This window comes from Struthio camelus, chromosome 24, assembly GCF_040807025.1.
Source record: "Struthio camelus isolate bStrCam1 chromosome 24, bStrCam1.hap1, whole genome shotgun sequence".
Taxonomy (NCBI): domain Eukaryota; kingdom Metazoa; phylum Chordata; class Aves; order Struthioniformes; family Struthionidae; genus Struthio; species Struthio camelus.
In genome coordinates, this window is record NC_090965.1 from 10,127,482 (window position 1) to 10,145,165 (window position 17,684).

Sequence of the window (17,684 nt, forward strand, 5' to 3'; positions counted from 1 at the left end):
ACTTGCAGCTGCCCTTGCTTCGACCCCAGGAAAGGCTGTGTGGGAAGTTCGTGTCTCAGAGCCTGTAGCATTGCTCTGCAGAGTGTCTGGAGCCTAGTGTATGCAAAGAAACTGATAAATAGGGAAAAGGCCCAGTTTGCTCCAGCTGGACTCAGAGCTGGAATCACTGCTACATCCCAACAGACTCTTTCTGGGAAGAAGAGACTCTCTCTGGAACTAATGTAAGTATTTAATTTGCTGCTCTGAATCCTTTGGCATTGCAAAGTGTTGCTCTAGCCATAAACCAAATTGCCATGTGAAAATTTTTGAGGCACTGTTTTTTTTTGTTTGCTTGTAAAATGGCTGATTAAATTAAAATAGAAAACATACACTTTTAAATTAGGTATCCTAGCTGCCAAGAATTTGTTCCAACATTACTGTAACTACATATGCTGCTCTGTGGTGCGCGATTATTTTGGAGGACGAAGAGATGTATTTCTCTTTTCACAAAGTAAGGTGGAAACACCAAATTTCAGCACCAAGTAGTACCATTTCATTCATGTTTTGTGAAAGATTTTGAGATCGAAGAGCTTTGGCTCACATTCAGGATGGGATTTATTACTAAGACTTACTTGCATCTGACATATAGAGTGAAGTAAAACAACTTTAATTTAGTTATTTGCTTCCTTCCCCAAGGGACCAGGAAAATCGTAAGTTACAAACAACCTCTAACCTCTTATTTTACAATACATATAAATTATCCCTTTGAAAACAGTATTAAAAAATTAAACTATGCTTTCCCAAAGAAAAAAGAAGCACCGTGTTTAACACTGTTATAGAAACATATTGGCTAGTGCCACTTCTTGTTCATTACGCATGCCATAAGGTATGTTAAATAAATGCTGAAGACCTTCAGCTTGAGTTCCTAACATTCTCTTTAAACAAAAAATTTTCCAATGACACAACTGTCAAAACATTTATGATAGCAGTTCAAGTACTGTCAATGCAGAGGTCTTAAAGAGCTCCCTGGAGAATCTTTTACAAGAAATATACTTTGCATTGTAATAAATTTGATAACACAAGCTGATGATATGTTACTTTAGATACAGTATTTTATGGTAATAAAAATTATAAAAAACAGCTTATGCCATAAATAACAACAAACAGATTCACCATGTGTATTCTCGGCTGAACACGTACACTCTGTTAAATGACTAACTGTTCTGTGGTCACGTCTTACTTTCATCAATTAACTACTATTTTTTTTTTTAACAGTTTCCATCTTTGATGAATTGAAAAGTCTTTCCATTAGGACTAATAACTGAATATTGCTGAATTTCTGTATTAGATGGATAACCACATCCTTGAATTAACATATATTTCACTTTCTATCGAATGTTATTTGTTGAGAAGACTTATCACTGACAAAACTAAACCTGTAAAAGAGCAACTTTGTCAAAACTGCTTAAGCAACTTACAGTCTAAGTCACATATTCCTATACAAAAAATATCCATCAGGTTGCAGATGCTTTTAAAATAAAAAGTTCTCCAAATGATTAAGGTTTCACAAGTGAAAATATCCAGCAGGAATAGCTCCTCAGAAGTAACTGGGAAGAAGGTAAAGCAGGATACAGCATGTATCTTTATGCAGACGAAATTTATTCCCAAGTCAGTTTGTCTCACAAAGGACTACAAGTTTCACCCCAACTGTGTTAATGCTTGTGATTCTACAAAACAGGTTACTAAAGATTTCAGCTTCTTTTGTTTTCAATTATTCCCACTTTTTAGGCTAAAGACTTTTATACACCATCTCTGGGAAGATACTCCTTTTTGGTTTCCTTTCTAAAGCATGCACACACAAAAAAGTACGGCGATATTTTGAGTATTCAGAATGGAGAAAAATTGATATAAAATATCATGGTTTGGGATGGCTGTCATTGACCAAAATACCCAAAGCTCTTCCCCTAGTCTGATTTCAAATTTGTTCAAGCTATTGTTTTGCAAATTACACACTAGACACATATGCTGTGTTCTGTCAAGGATTCCACCAAATTCAGAATCTGTAGCTAAGATTTGTGTGCGTGCCGAATTTGTTGCATGGCAAAGGGTTAATGAATATATGTGTGGGCTGAAGAAGTGCCCTTGAAGGGCACTAGGTTCACTCCTAGTGAGGTGTGAGGGATTAAGGATGGCTACTGAACTCTTGGGAGATCAGCATATATAGCATCACAAAAGTTCATCGACTCCTAAAATTTGGAGGAGGCTTCTGTCCTGCCAACTGACTCAAATACAAAGAACAAAATATTACAAAGGGGCACAGGTCATAACACATGATTACTGCAGTCAATCGTACAAATCACAAAACTTTCCTGTCCTAGAGAATTAAATTCCTTCCTTAGATTATCTTACTCTGTTTTCCTTTTTTTTTTTTTAAAGCCCAATGCAATTTTATATCAGAACAAGTTTGTTAAGGTTAAATTCTCAAATGTCAGGAAATGCAACAGTTAATATTTATGCACAGGCATTCTGACCATTAAGTCTCATTTCAAGATAGTATAGCACTCCTCAAATAAACATGAGAGTTAATATTAATATTGTTACAGTCTTCTCTTAATCGAAGAGCTTCAATTGGCCAAGTCCCATTCTCAGCTGGGAATTCTGGAGCTACAGCGATAACTTTTATTAGCCACAAGAATCAGTAAGAAGGGCCAAGTCCTCAAATCCATTCTCATACAATCACATTAAGTAGTGCAAACTGCCTAATTAAAGTCTGATTCAAAGCTTTAGCATGTCTAATGAACTGCAACACCTTCCATTTGGTAATATACGCTTCACATTCCCAATTTACATGTGAGATAAAATAAAATTACACTGATCCAGTCTATTTTCAAATTTTTTGATTTTATTTTATGCTCTCATCTTTTCTATTATTATTACTATATAAAGAAACTCCTGGAATCCAGAAGCACATTTCTTCAGCAAATCCACGTTTCTGATGAAAAAAAATGTAGACTTTGCCCAGGCCAAATTGATCTTGCTGATAAGGACCTCATGATTCAGTGAGTCATTTCTGTTTCAACTAAATATTTACTAGCAGAGATAACATAAAAGCAGCATTCCAGTTTCACTGCATCTTTTCACCTTCTGCTGGCAACACAAAGGGAAAGTATTCGGTTCCAAAGACATGTCCAGTTTGGGGGAAGGGACATGTATCTTTCAAGATATGACTTCATTTCAGACTCCCTGAAATGATACATTCATTTTCTCAGCTGTAATAGTTATGCACAGGTATTGCACAAAGCCTAATTTGTGAGTCTTTCAAAGATAGTTAAACCCAACTTGTTAACTCTGCAAGAGGCATGTGCATATAGTCCTGTGGCACACTAAGACTTAGCCTTGCTGTTTCTTCCAAATATTTATTTGCCTTTTTCATCTTTCTCATCCTTCCTATCCACTCAAGGAAAGCCTCTGAATGGTTCACTGGCAAAGTGAATAGAGTGTTTACTCTGCGGGCATCAGATGCAACACACTTCTAACCAGCGAGGCTCTCGCCTACATTCCACAGTGCAGAGGAAAAAGAAGGGCCAAGGAAAGCACTTTCTGCTGAACACTGTAGTGACTCACTCCAATATCACTCAAATGCTGAAGTAATACAAGAGCTTACCTGTACATATATATAAACTCAAAACCAGCTCACACTAGTCTCCATATAGACATTCTTCTCTTTTTTTTATATCTCTTTTAAGAATTTTTAGAACATACCTTTTTAGAATCTCCCTACAAAGGAAAGTTACTGAACAGTAACATATCTTTTGAAATCAAAGTTCATTCTGCACTGAAAGCTATTACTACGCTTTGTTATAGTGAATGTAGGGCTAAACAAAGACATGCAAAGCATCAAAACAGGAGCCCAGGTTCCTTCAATAATCAAGGGACAGAGAAAAGCAACACCAGAAGGCAGTACATCCTATATGAGATTTGATTGTTTTGGCCCTTCAGAGGGTGCTCTCAACTCTTGAAGGAATATGGGCTTTTAAATGTGGAACCTAATCTAAATTAGGCAGTGCCTACATGGGGCAATGCTCAGTCTTAGTGCATAAAACAGCATTTGCGTGGGAAGGAAAATCGCCTTTCCAGGCTATTTCCCTATATTTACATGCTCCAAATCTGGATAAAAAGTGAACAGAAAATGCACAAACTTCAGGTGTCTGCAGATGCCCTAACTCATTCTGCAACCAAGGTTTTTTCTATCCAGGGAAGCTGCTTTTAATTTCTTCCCAAACTTGAGAATTCACCTATGGTTACACTGATTTCCCCAAATTGTTCCATGTAAAATCAGTAGCTGAAGAGTTCCAAACGCACCTTGAAGACGTATAAATGGACTCTACACCCAATCCTTATTATTTGTTCAAGCTAACATTTTGCAAACTCATTGCAAGTATTGTGTGACTTTACATCCACCTCTGATTTTCTTATGATGTGCAAATGGTTTCATATTCTGGAATTTCCTGTTTTCAGCTCCTTAGCTAATCCTACTGAGCCATTCTTTCTCAAGTGATGTTTTTCTTACATTTCCATTTCTCTAGATTTCCTTCTCAAAAGTCTATCATATACCAAAGTGAATGAAACAGTGCAATTTGGAGCAGAATATGGCAAATACATTTGTCACAGTACCTGATGGGTATTGTCTTGCTGAGCCCATACAGTATTACGGTGAGTAAAGCAGAATTTTAATACTAAGAAAAATCAGTATAGTAAAATGAATGCTTGTGGGAATTACCGTTCTTTTCTTCATTTTAATTTTTCTCTGCAAAGCTCTTAGAAAGCCACACATTTGACGACCAAGTCCATATTGCAAATATGTTCAAATATATTAGAGTGTGCTTATACAGATTTCTGTACACAATGTGATTATGCTGACGAATGATTTCATATAAAGATTACAGTGGAGCTCCCTTCCTTTGACTTGCATGAAGGAGTTACAGGTTTTATTACTGTATTCCAGATACCTTATAAAGAGATAATGGTTATTATTCTATAGCTTACATAAATATAATTGCAATAAGTAATCTAATTCTGGATGAGTAAAAGCAAGACTTAAAGTCCATTAGAAATAGAAGGACTTTCAATCTGCTTTTAAAAAACCCTCCAATTTATTTGTACAGAGATTTGAAGAAGCACAAAATTGAACGCGATACATGTTGCACGAGCTTTCTTCAGTATCACCTTGTAAATTTGACGGGAGTGAGGGGGTTGAATCAAATGAAAACACTGTAACCAGAAATGCAGGAGGAAACTCTCTTCAAAATTCTGTACATACATGTTGCTAAAATCAAATTTCATAACTACATAGGATAATATGTGGAAAAATATTTAAAATATAAAACAGGCCTTTGATTTTTAACTCTGCTGATTACTAACTTTGAGACTCATGCCACAGTAAATTTTACCGCTCTAGAACTTCTGAAACATCTTTCTCAGATTCTTAATGTTTATTTTATAATATTATGCCTGAAATATTTATCTGTAACAAACACTTCACTCATCAACAAATTCACTTACTTAGAGGAAAAATATTCTTCTGTAATGAGGAAAACAAAATAAAAACAATATGAAAGTGTAACTCTGAAGGTAACTATACACTCAATTGACACGTCATATTTAATTAATTACTAACAAGAATCGAGTGGCATGATATTGCCCAAACTGTTACCAAACCATTTTTACTACACCTAAGATTTTACTTAAGAACCGTACAGGCAGCACATTTGAAAAGAATGAGTCATTGAAGATGTGTTCCTCTAATATTTATGCCTAAAAATTTAATCTACAAAATGTTAAAAACCCTTCAAGTACCTGACATTAAGATATTCTCCAGATTTATTATTTCATCTTATTCTCTTTTTTTATCTAGATGTTTTACCAGAGCACATCAATTATCAGCTGCAAGACACAGATTTTCAGACTACTCCTTACTGTCAGTATTCCACAGTTCAATTTCCTCCTCCAGTACTACAGTCACAACTTTCACAATCCCAATATGGTACATATAGCCTGGACTCTCAGTACAGTGATGGACAGTATATAATCAGCAACTGCGACTTAAACAAGCCCTCTTTCATGGCTTCCCACATTGATGACAGTGGATATCAAGGACTAAAAAGGCCAAGATTAAACCATTCTTCCTTGCGAATGAAGGGACAGGAAGAGCTCTGCGTCGTGTGTGGTGACAAGGCCTCAGGCTATCACTACAATGCACTTACCTGTGAAGGTTGTAAAGGTGAGAGGAGAATAAGTTTGTCTGTATCTTACCCAGGAATGTTGTCCCACAGTGCTTAACATAATATGATAAGATTTCACACCTGTGATTTTAAAGGAACAAATTTCATTAATTTTTAAGTTGACATTTCTACAGAGGTTTGTAATTTATCTGAGGAACCTTTTCTCTAAGAAGCTGATTCCAGACTCACATTTTTATAACATATTTTGAAGAAATACTTTCACAATATATATTTAACACAAGCATTTCATGCAACTGATTTGGTATCAGTTATTCACTGGAATTGTGTCTGTTTAAGCAGGTTCTGATTTTCTCATAACAGTTATTACAGTTACTTCAGTGTTATTAATTTTACTTGCTATTAACTTTAAATAAAAATAAACAATTACTTATTACCTATACTTTTAGCTTACTACATGGGAGTTGTCTTGATCAGGTAAGGAAAACAGCAATTAATATTAGTTAGAAAGTACTAACAAGCCATTATTACTGTGCTGTTAAAGACTAAGTTTAAAACCAAGGCGAAGCTTTAGTTGTAGAAAAACCCTAAACTTTAGTTCTTTAGATCATTATGAGATAAAGGTCCTTAGATTTCTTCAGTCATAACCTAATTCTTGTCTGTAGGCTTCTTTCGACGTAGCATCACCAAAAATGCAGTGTACCGATGCAAGAACGGTGGTCACTGTGAAATGGACATGTACATGCGAAGAAAGTGTCAGGAATGTCGCTTGAAGAAGTGTAAGGCTGTAGGAATGCTAGCAGAATGTAAGTACTCCTTCTCTGCTGGCTAACTTTATAATCAACTCTGACAAATTCTTTCTCAAAAACTATCCCTTCTCCTTGTTAGAACTGAAGGGTATTGGTCTAATTACTACCAAGAGACAGCTAAATATCCAGAACCTTGACAGGACAGCCACAAGCATCTCAGATGCATTTTCATGTTTGAAAAAAAAAATTGTATAGTATTTTTTCATGAACAATTCCCATGCTTATATGTCACAGAGCCACAAGCAAAATAACATGAGAAGACTGTAAACGCTCGGGCTTTTGATGGATACTGAACACAAACTCACCTAATGAATAGTGTTTTGCCATATTCTCTAGGAAACAGAGTTCCTTACAGGTTACAGCTCCTGCACTGCAAGACTCATGTTATTTATAATGATACAAGTGATCATTTCAAATGATAATTAATTTTGAAAATATACACATTGATACACGCTTCTATGCCTCACAGGTTTGCTGACTGAAGTACAGTGCAAGTCAAAGCGACTCAGGAAAAATTTCAAACAGAAGAGCAGTTTCCTTTGCAACATAAAACTAGAAGATGAGGGGCTGAATAGTAAACATGTGTCATCTACAACAAGACCTGGAAAAGTGGGATATTTTTCTATTTGAAATATCTCTTTTTATCATTTATTTTTGCCTTAACACATTGTCATTTGATTCTTTTCTTTTTTTTTTTTTTTTTTAACAGTTCCCAGAGAAGATGGAACTCACTCCAGGAGAACATCAACTTCTTGACCACATTGTTGCAGCACATCAAAAATACACAATTCCCCTCGAAGAAGCAAAGAAGTTTGTATGTATATAGAACAATCAGCCTGCATTACTGAGTCATTATTATCTTTAACACTAGATTTTGATTATATCAAATGTCTAAACACTCTTTCATGCAGCTACAAGAAACTGCAAGTCCTGAGGAAAGTTTTCTGCGTCTCTCTGAAACAGCAGTTGTTCACGTACAAGTGTTAGTGGATTTCACAAGACGACTCCCAGGTACGTTCCTTCTTTTGGGAAACGTTACACTATAAGTCAGATACGTTATTTTAAGAAGCAAATACCATATTGGTGAGATGCATCGGAGAAAAGTATAAGCTTTAAGAAAACTCTTATTCAATGGATTATTTCATCTTCAAAAACTAATGATCAGGATTACCATTTGCCAGTACTTGCTAGTAGTTCCCTATATTCTCTTTCATGAAGACAAATTTGGACTTTCTCTAAACTTTTACTCTAATCAGATTTTTTTTCCATGCCTGACACAGAATAGAGACGTTTTCTGAAAAGTGTATCTACTTCAAAATACTATCTTGAGCAAATTATTATTTTAACACATACTCTGAAATCCAATTCAGTTTGCAATTTATTATAGTCATCAAAGATAAAATAGATGTACCTTCAAAGAAAAGGCAGCATAGGAGGGATGTACCAGGTGCTCTTACTCATATTATCCTATAATACAAGAACATGGGAACATGCAATTAAATCCACTGCATTTCAATATCACGTTGACAAAATAACATTTGATGGGGAGGTCAATAATTTGTTCATTACTCTAAGCTGTAAAATTCACTAACAAAAGTCAATTGACACGTCTAAAGCAGACATTTGATGTAATTTATTTAGTATCAGTGGTAGCGCTCCTCTGGAACAGGTCTGAGAGGATGGATGAGTTGTTTATTTTCTTAAAGTTATGTTTTCTGCTTTGACCAGGATTAAGAACAGGATTACGTTCCTTTGCTCTTGAATTATAAATGCAGATTATACGTTAGTCAAAAGATGAACACAATTAAAAAAAAGATCAGCTATCAATGGATAAGGAGAATATCCATATTCACTAAGTAATATAACAAATGTATAAGGCATTAGGCCATTTGACATATATTAGGTAACAATGACACGTTAGGATGAAATTTTCAATAAAGTCTTGCTTAGTCTCAATTTTGTCTTTTTTAAACTTCCTCTGCACGCCGACAACAGCACAAAATCTTTTTGTCTGGTCTGCAAAGTAGCAGGAAAGACCCCAAGAGTATCAGCTAGTCTTTGGTACACAGGTCTTTTAACTATAGCTCCTCCTTTCCATTAAAGACCTTTGTTAAAAAATTATGTTATCAACTCATATTAGGGGCTTAAAGGCAGCCACCACCTCGAGCCTTAACAAGTGTCTTTCTCTGCAGGATTTGAAAGTTTAGCTAGTGAAGATCAGATTGCGCTGCTAAAAGGGTCAACAGTTGAGGCAATGTTTTTGCGTTCAGCCCAGATATATAACCAAAGAATTAGTGAATGTCAATCATCAACAAGTGAAAGTAAGTTTGACTAATAAGCTTTGTATTAACACCCATAGTTCAGCCAATTCGAAACAACTTCCATTCCTTTTTATTCACCAAATATCAAGTAATTGCCTATTTAAACTAAGCAATTTTTTACTTACAGTAATACCAGTAATGCCTACGTACCTTCCATCTGCATTAATTCACAGAGCACCCCAAAAAGTAAAAAATAATTGGATTTCTATTTTCCCTCACACTAGTTGCAAACAAAGAGCAACAATTTTGAGTGTTTGCACAACAAATTATGGGGTGGATAGATAATATGAACTATATTAATGACTTCTATTGTGCTAAGTTTGACACAAGAGATTATTTTGACTAACAATAACGCAGCAAATAAACTTGTTGCTGGAGGCCAAAAAGAACTCTTTCTTTCCAATTTATCTGTTCCCTCTGCATGACACTGAGAAAAAGATGCACAATTTTTCAGGTACCTACCTGCAAAGCAGATGCAGCCAAATGTTTAAAGTAGCGTTATGTTTAGCTGTGAACTGTCATCCTTCTTGCTGCAGGTCATGTAAGATTTTCTGATGTGACATGTTGTCACATTCAAAACCTCGATAAGAATGCAATTTATTCCTTGGAAATGTCTCCAAATGAAGAGAGTCCGACTTCCACTACTACCACAGGTAACAGAGGCCTCTGAAACAAAATACTTAGAAATCTGACTTTGCTGACCACATTCTCCACCCCACCGAGCGATGCTGTTGGTGCCCCCTGTCCTCCCCTCCACTTGGAGCTGGTCTGCCACCACTCAGGCACTACTTCTTCATGGAAGAAGGAGGTGGCTTTTGCCTTTGCTTATATCCTAGGATAAAGAAATCTTGGGCTATATCAAGAGCTGCACAGCACCACCATGATAGGAATTAAAGTGGTTTTCGTTAAGCTTATTAACCCTTTCATGAAACGGAACAGCCTGGAACTTTAAAAGATTAGGGCAAAGAAGACTCAGAATGTTTCTGTACTGAAATAATATTCTGATAATTTTATTTCATTTCCAAGGTATAACCGAGGAGTTTATTACTGCGCTATTTTACTTCTACAGAAGCATGGGAGAACTTAAAGTGACGGAGACAGAATATGCCCTGCTTGTGGCAACAACTGTGTTTTTTTCAGGTAAAACTGTGAGATGAGTTGTTGTTACTCACCAGCGTGCTTTTAACCCACTTTCGCCCCCGCGTCCTGCGGGCCGCCGCCGCTCCCTCAGGCGGCGCCGCGCCGCGCCGCGCCGCGCGCTCCCGCCCGCCCGCTAAGCCCCGCTAACCGCCCTCTCCCGCCGCGCTCCCGCAGACCGCCCGCTCCTGAGGAACAAGCGGCACGTGGAGGAGCTGCAGGAGCCGCTCCTGGGCATCCTCTACAAGTACTCGAAGATCCACCACCCCGAGGACCCGCAGCACTTCGCCCGCCTTATCGGGCGCCTCACGGAACTGCGCACTCTCAACCACACCCACGCGGAGGTGCTGGTAACGTGGCGGAGCAAGGACCCGCGGCTGACCTCCTTGCTCTGCGAGATCTGGGACCTGCACTAGGCGACGCCACGCACCGCGGGCCGTTACTGCCGCGCGCCGCCCGCGCCTCTCCCGCCCTGCGCGCGCGCCGCCGCTTCCCGCCTTTTTTGTTCGCCCTCAGCGGGCGGCGAGCCGGGGCGGGAACGTGCCCGGCCCTGTCGTGAGGCGCTGCCTCTGCGGCCTGCCCTTGTCTCCGAGGCCATGGAAAAGGAAAAACCATTTAAACTGTTCGTGCCGCCGCGTCTGAGCGGTGGCCAGGTGTCTGCAGTCAAGCCGCAGGCCAGCGCTCGGGCCGCGGGGCTCGCTAAGGTAAACGGCGCCGCCGCCTCCCGCGCGCTGCGCCGCTCCTGAGGCGGCGGCGGACGAGCGGGGGCTCGGCCCGGGGGCTGCCCGCCGGCGCAGCGGTGGCACGGGCGAAATCGCCCAGGCCGAGCCCTGAGCCTCGCCCCTGGAGAGCACCTGCATGAAAGTGTTTTACTGCAAACTGTTAAGATTGGCAGGGGGGCGAGCTTTTTCGATTTTGATAACCAATATTTTTACTTTCTTTCTGTCACACCCGAAAAGACTCATCTTCTCGGCTGTTTTCTATGTATTTTAACTGTTCACCACCAACGACAAATAACTAGATGCCTGATGTGGGTAATTCAGAACAATAAGTTGCAAAGGACGCATCTCACTCTTACTCACTTGGATTTGTTGCTCCCACCACAATCAAGCGTAGAGTGGAGGTGTTCTGTCACTGGGCACTAAATTCTCTGAATTCAAAAAGTTCTTTTTTCATGTTGAGGTTCCCTTTTGAATATGCTTAGATGCAGATAGGATGACTCTCTGACAGGGGGCAATTCCGCTATTTACAAGACAAATTTCTGTAACTTTTAGGACACCTTGTAAAATGAAATTTTCATGCTAAAATTTCATCAGATCTGTTTTAGAAAATACTATTGGGGGGAAAAAACCAAAAATAAACGTGAATACTGGACTTGAAAAAATCACTTGGCTTATTGAGTCCTTTACTGTACAACTGTGAACAGGCATGTAATAGCTAATAAGTTAATAACTGTAATGAAAAACAGCCGCTTCTTTGGCCACAGAGTACTGTATAAAGCAAGCTACAGACAGACCTAAAAGCTGCTGTGAATTAAGAAGCAAACGGGAGAGTTCCAAAGCTTTGCCAATATCTAGGGCTTTTAAAATAGTACATAGTTGATTTATTAATGGGAAGTTCTATTTTCACATTAGCTCTATACTTTTTTTCTGGGATTTGTAATCCTGCTTTTCAAATTTACCCATGAGAAACTAATTTTTACATTTATCCAGGGTTTTAACAAATGCCCAGGTGATGATTTTAATTTGCCCTATGTAATGACAAGTACACCGAACCATGGTGAAATCACTGATTCAGGTAAGCCTAAACTAAGCATTAATCTTGCATGACTTAAAAAAAAAAATTTTTTTTTTGCTATCTTGTATATTTTTCCATGAGTATTTTCAGTGTCATAACTGTTACTCTGTTAAATATGGCTGCACTTGGTTTTTTTGAAGTAGATTTATCGAAATCTCTCCATGTTTCAGATGCGATCTCACAGCCAGTAAAACTTTGGTCTGAGATAGATGAAGAGGTCAGCTAAGTAAACACTTTGCATATCTAATTTCTTAGAGCCTCCTAATATTTAATCTGTTCCCAAAACAGTTCCATAAGCAGCATCCTGTGGATAGTTTAGGCTAGAGGAAGTAGAGGAAGGGGAAGAATCATCTTCTGTATCTCCTCTTTAAAGCTGTATCATTTAGAGAAGGTGCTTAAGATTCAGTGCACACACCTAGAGGTAAACCTTTAGATATTAAGGCAATTTTTAATTTTTTTTTTAAGTGCCTGGGGAGGCTGGGAGTTTTAAGATTAATTAGAATAAGATTTAGGATCTTAAATGTCTTTATGAACCTGGTTCTGAAAAACCTGTTGAAGAGCACAAGGGTTAAAATTGGAGAAGTCTTAGGAAAATTATCCCACTTGTCTTTTCTGACATTATTATGTCTACAAATCAATGAATTTAGTGGAGTGGCTTCCTCAAGCATTTGTTTTTTCTTTTGGTCTTTTTATTGAAATTGTTCTGCTTTATTGTAACTCTCAGTAAAGCTAACTATTGGCAGTAACTGACTGGAATGCTGGTCACTGCAATAAAATTGAACGTATTTCTTACTGTCCTGTTAATGACTTTCATCTCCCTGAGGACTGAACTTTTTACCCCTAGCAGCTATTAAAGTACAGTCATGATTGTAATAATATCATGATGCAGCCAGAAAAAAGGATAGCGTTAGGTGACATCATACCTAAAACTTACCACAGAACTGCCTTGTGGCCTATCGTTCTACTCTTAACTTCTCAAAGCCACTGATCAAGCACTGCTTGTACAGTGCTTTAAAGATCTTTCAGGGGCCCAAGTTTGGCTGTTTTTTTTTTTTTTTTTTCCTCCTTGCTTTGTAGGGGAGTAAACTGCAGAAACACCTCATAGGAAGTTTTATACATAATCTCTGAAGCCTGACTCACTTAACCCAGCAGTATCTGTCAGAATGAGAAGTGGGATGTGGTGCAAAAATAATAATAGCAAAACTGGTAGATTGCAGTTATGTGTGATTCTCAGACTATCCAGTGGGGTATTTTTCACTCATTTGCATTGCATTTGTGTCCTTTAGTTATTCTATAATGTCCGTTGATGCATGCACAGTGAATGCACAAAGATTAAATTTGTTTTTTGGTTATATAGAAGCTTGTGCCACCATCTGTGGGGAAAAAAATTAAACTTTCTTTGATGCTTCTGAGATAAAGGTATATTTAAAATGTTAACTAAATAGCATTTGATATTGAATTATGAATTTTTAATAGAATATAGAAACAATGAATGAATTGTATTCAAAACTCTACAAAGAGGCTGAGAAGATCAAGCGATGGAAAGTAACTGTAGAATCAGAACTGAAGCAGAGAGAGAGAAAATTACAGGAAAACAGAAAGATTATTGAAGCACAGCGTAAAGCCATTCAAGAATTGCAGGCCAGTATTGTACTATATGTGTAGAATACCTGTATTAAGAGAAAGATCTTCTTGAATTAGTTTGAACATATTATTCATACAATTAAATATTAAAGAATGTTATAGAACTTGAAGAAGGCATTTTAAGCTGTTCATATGAAGACTTCAAAGAAGCTGGTTGGCTAGGTGTCAATGACCCATGGTTCTCCAGTTTTTAAAGGAAAAACTACCTTTTTTGTTTCTTAGAATTTTTTTCCTCCTGTTAAGCATGTGCATTCCATCTTTGAATTATTAGCGTGCACATCATACTGTGGAGATGCATAGACCTACTCAAGATTGCATAAGCTTCTGTCTCCCTGGTGTCTTAAAGTAAGCTCATGCATATTTCCACCCCCAAGATACGCAGGAAGTAGTACACTCTACTCTATCCCAGTTTCTTATCTGGCTGGTATTGATGGGGATCTTTGTTATTGGAACATACATATTAAGCAATTTATCAACCCTTTTCCTTGTTTTCTGTTGGCATTGGCTTTGATAACCTGAGTCTTTGACTTTTGCCTTAAGAAAATGTTATTCTGAGAAGGGGTGTGCGTGTGCACACGCACACAATGGGTGAATATACATATGGATAACACACCTTAAGTATTTCAGTTGATGGTAAATTGTTGGGTTTTTGTTATCTTTTCAAGCAAACTGTAACAAAAGATTGCTCAGCGTGTAATTTCAGAAAAAAAGGATTTCTATCTTCTAATGCAGAAAAAGCTATTTTAATGTGAGACTTGAAAAGTGAAAGTATATTTCTGGTATATTTTTCAATAACTATCTTTTTGTACTTGTCCCCTATACAATTAGTTTGAAAATGAAAAATTAAGTTTAAAACTTGAAGATGAGATATGTGAAAATAAAGACCTTTTAAAAGAGTAAGTAATACAATTAAATTTTTTTTGTAAAAAGAAAGTTTCCTTGCTAAGAACTGTTAACATGGGCGGTTAAAATTAGGTATGAAATTGCAAAGCTCATCAAGCTTTCTCATTGTCACTATTTTACGTCTGCAAAGTACTGTGTATCCCTGTGACAACATATTAAGGTATTTTTCCCTTCTTTCAGAAACAGTGCTTCAAGGCATATGTGTAATCTGCTCAAGGAAACCTGTACTCATTTCACAGAGAAGTCCACCAAATGTAAATGCTATTTAAATCTTGATTTTTGAAAAACTGTCATTCTGTTCTGAGTTATTTTCCATCTGGGATAAACTGTATCTGGCTCGGTGCATCAGAGTGAAGTTTAGACGTTGAAAGTGGAAGTCAAGTATCTGTGTGTTTTGTAGTGCTAAATTCAAAGGTTTTCTAAAGTCAGTGTGATTGTTTGCTAAAAGGTTATATGAGTGGGAGAATTTAATTGCCTAAACTCTGATACAGGTTTAGCTACTGTGAGCAATATTGCTTAACCACTAGCAACCACTCCAGAAGAGTGCAAATCTTTTGAAGTCCTGTCACATCTGTCAGTCCCATCCAGGTAGCTTGGATATCTTAGGTCACGTCAGATGGCGTTTCATGCCTGTGTTTAGGCAGCTGAATCCACTCCAGTTACCTTTTCCAGCTCTTTCTTTAACAGACTAGAGGAAATGGCATTACCATGTCTGGAACAGAAACCCAAAGCCCAAGACACAATGAGCAACTAGCATTCTTTACACTAAATTGACCAACCCCAGAAAACTGAATGAGTAAATGAAACTTAGGTTTTTGAAGTTTTAAAATACATTATTGAATTGGGATTTTAATCTTTAGTAATTTCAGAATTGTTATTTTAATCTTTAAAGTCTTATACCTGTTTCATCTTAGATATCTCAGAAGTGTCTGCCTTTTTTTTGCTTTGCTTCTGCAGACACCTGTATATAGATGTACTGTACTTCTTGATTAACTCTTTCTTACTGTTACGTTCTGAATTCTGAATTATTCTGAATTACTCTCTTGAGGAATAATAGTATCATCAGTTATGAAACTGAAATTGTTAAAAAGGTGGAGATAACGTATCGTGGTAGCAGTTCTATAATGATAGTTCTGTGGTCAGAGGTGTCTGCTGATGTGAAGAAACTCAATACTGAACCTTATATTACAGCTTTTCAAGCTCACTAACGTCTTTGGTACAGTATTATTCAACAGCATTAATAGTGTTAAAATTAATGTTTATATAAATTGATACAGGCATTCCTCCTGGAAAAAGTGAGATTGGGAAGAAAGTTATAAAAGCTGAGCTTGCTTAATATTTCAATGGAATACACATTTTCTTTGGTTTATATAACTTCTGGCGCAGTGTATTTCACAGTGACTTGCTAAAATAAGAAAAGAGTATATAATTCCTTTTTTAATTCATTATGCTGTTTAAGCAGAATGGCTTGGACAGCTGAAGTTCTTTTTTTTCAAAAGGAAAACTTTATGGTACATTGTTCTTTTAATAGATGAACGTGAAAGAGAAGAAACGAGACAACTCTATGTAGAACTTAATAACAACATTGAAGTAAGTGATGTAGCTTGGTAAAATTCAGCATGTGATCTGAGTTATATGTATATGTTGAGATATTATTCATACAAAGAAAATTATCTGAAAAAGTGATTAGAGTCCTCATTTGGGATGCAGGAACTCTGATGTTCAGTCCCTATTAAAGTATTGTTTTTATATTGCATGCAACACATTTATTGGATAAAATGCATTAACAGTCCTTAGGAGCATGTAGACCTACTTTAGTCTTTGGTGACTTCCATAACTTCAGTCTTTCCTCTCTTTGTACTCCTTTTCACTCATCTACTGATTTCACAGAATGGTTGAGTTTGGCAGAGACCTCTGGAGATCATCTAGTCCAACCCCCTGCAGGGTCAGGTAGAGCAGGTTGCTGAGGTCTGTGTCAAGTCAGGTTTTGAATATCTCCAAGGATGGAATATCTCCAAGGATGGTAGCTTCTTGGCAACCTGTTCCTGTGTTCAAACACTCTTACAGTAAAGAAAGTTTTTTATTACGTTTCAATGGAATTTCTCGTGTTTCAGTTTGTGCCCATTGCTCTTGCCCTTAAGGTCTTGTCTGCATATTGAGACAGCTTCAGCGAGAGAGTTGAGGGGGATTCACTGGGGTATTTTCCTGGAAGGTGGGAACTGAGTATTGACACTTCAGGTGGAGGAAGAAACTGAATGTAGATCTCATGCTGTAGTGAAATAACGTACTCGGCTATTGTCTCCGAACCAGAATCAAGTCAGTCCTGCTATTTTTTTCTGCAGAGCCCCGTTTGTATAATTTGTGTGTATATTATGCATATTTATTTATATATGTAAAGGTATGTATATACACATGTAGGTAAACACATATATATTTAAACATATGTATAATACAGATGCTTCAGCCTTGGCAGGATTGAAACATTCTCGGCATTTGCAGAAATAGAGCTTTAGAAGTTGTAGGAAATTGGGCATTTAGGGATTAAACAGCGCTTTGGAGAACTGTACCTTTGGACTTAGACCCAGATCTACAAATAGTCTTAGGTGAAATTCAGGCACACAGATCTTTTATGATGGGGATCAGACATATTACAGTTATTTTGTTGGATGTTTTCCTTTAACAAAAAGTGTAGTATACTTGCGTAAAGATGATCAAAGAAAATTAATTTCAATTTTGAGTATGATGCAGCAGCAACAAAATGATGGAAACTGATGATTACATGTGGAATAAGAAGTATAAAGTGTGACTATTAAGTCTTTAATAAATTTGCTTCCTTGACTTGAGGATTTTTTTCT

General features: G+C 37.4%; 2 protein-coding genes and 1 long non-coding RNA gene across 3 annotated transcripts in view; 2 read left to right on the forward strand and 1 right to left on the reverse strand.

Moving 5' to 3' along the window:
- Nucleotides 1-11,872, forward strand: LOC104142285 (bile acid receptor-like). Its single transcript, XM_068918355.1, has 11 exons — nucleotides 1-221; nucleotides 4,566-4,692; nucleotides 5,894-6,259; nucleotides 6,884-7,024; nucleotides 7,497-7,636; nucleotides 7,737-7,841; nucleotides 7,939-8,038; nucleotides 9,220-9,348; nucleotides 9,885-10,001; nucleotides 10,375-10,488; nucleotides 10,663-11,872. Exons 2-11 carry the CDS (start codon nucleotides 4,602-4,604, stop codon nucleotides 10,899-10,901), a joined length of 1,542 nt encoding a protein of 513 aa, XP_068774456.1. The 5' UTR covers nucleotides 1-221; nucleotides 4,566-4,601; the 3' UTR covers nucleotides 10,902-11,872.
- On the reverse strand, nucleotides 6,256-9,943 carry LOC138062119 (uncharacterized). The gene is made up of 3 exons (XR_011136167.1): nucleotides 9,811-9,943; nucleotides 8,439-8,494; nucleotides 6,256-6,341 (listed from the first exon to the last, which is right to left on the reverse strand). It is a non-coding gene; the product is annotated as an uncharacterized lncRNA (long non-coding RNA).
- SYCP1 (synaptonemal complex protein 1) overlaps nucleotides 11,082-17,684 on the forward strand; it is a 25,666-nt gene continuing 19,063 nt past the window's right edge. Inside the window, exons 1-7 of the mRNA XM_068918356.1 lie at nucleotides 11,082-11,189; nucleotides 12,198-12,282; nucleotides 12,453-12,499; nucleotides 13,759-13,923; nucleotides 14,755-14,822; nucleotides 15,010-15,083; nucleotides 16,361-16,419. Of these exons, the coding sequence (XP_068774457.1) occupies nucleotides 11,082-11,189; nucleotides 12,198-12,282; nucleotides 12,453-12,499; nucleotides 13,759-13,923; nucleotides 14,755-14,822; nucleotides 15,010-15,083; nucleotides 16,361-16,419 (606 nt within the window). The remainder of the gene's footprint in view (nucleotides 11,190-12,197; nucleotides 12,283-12,452; nucleotides 12,500-13,758; nucleotides 13,924-14,754; nucleotides 14,823-15,009; nucleotides 15,084-16,360; nucleotides 16,420-17,684) is intronic.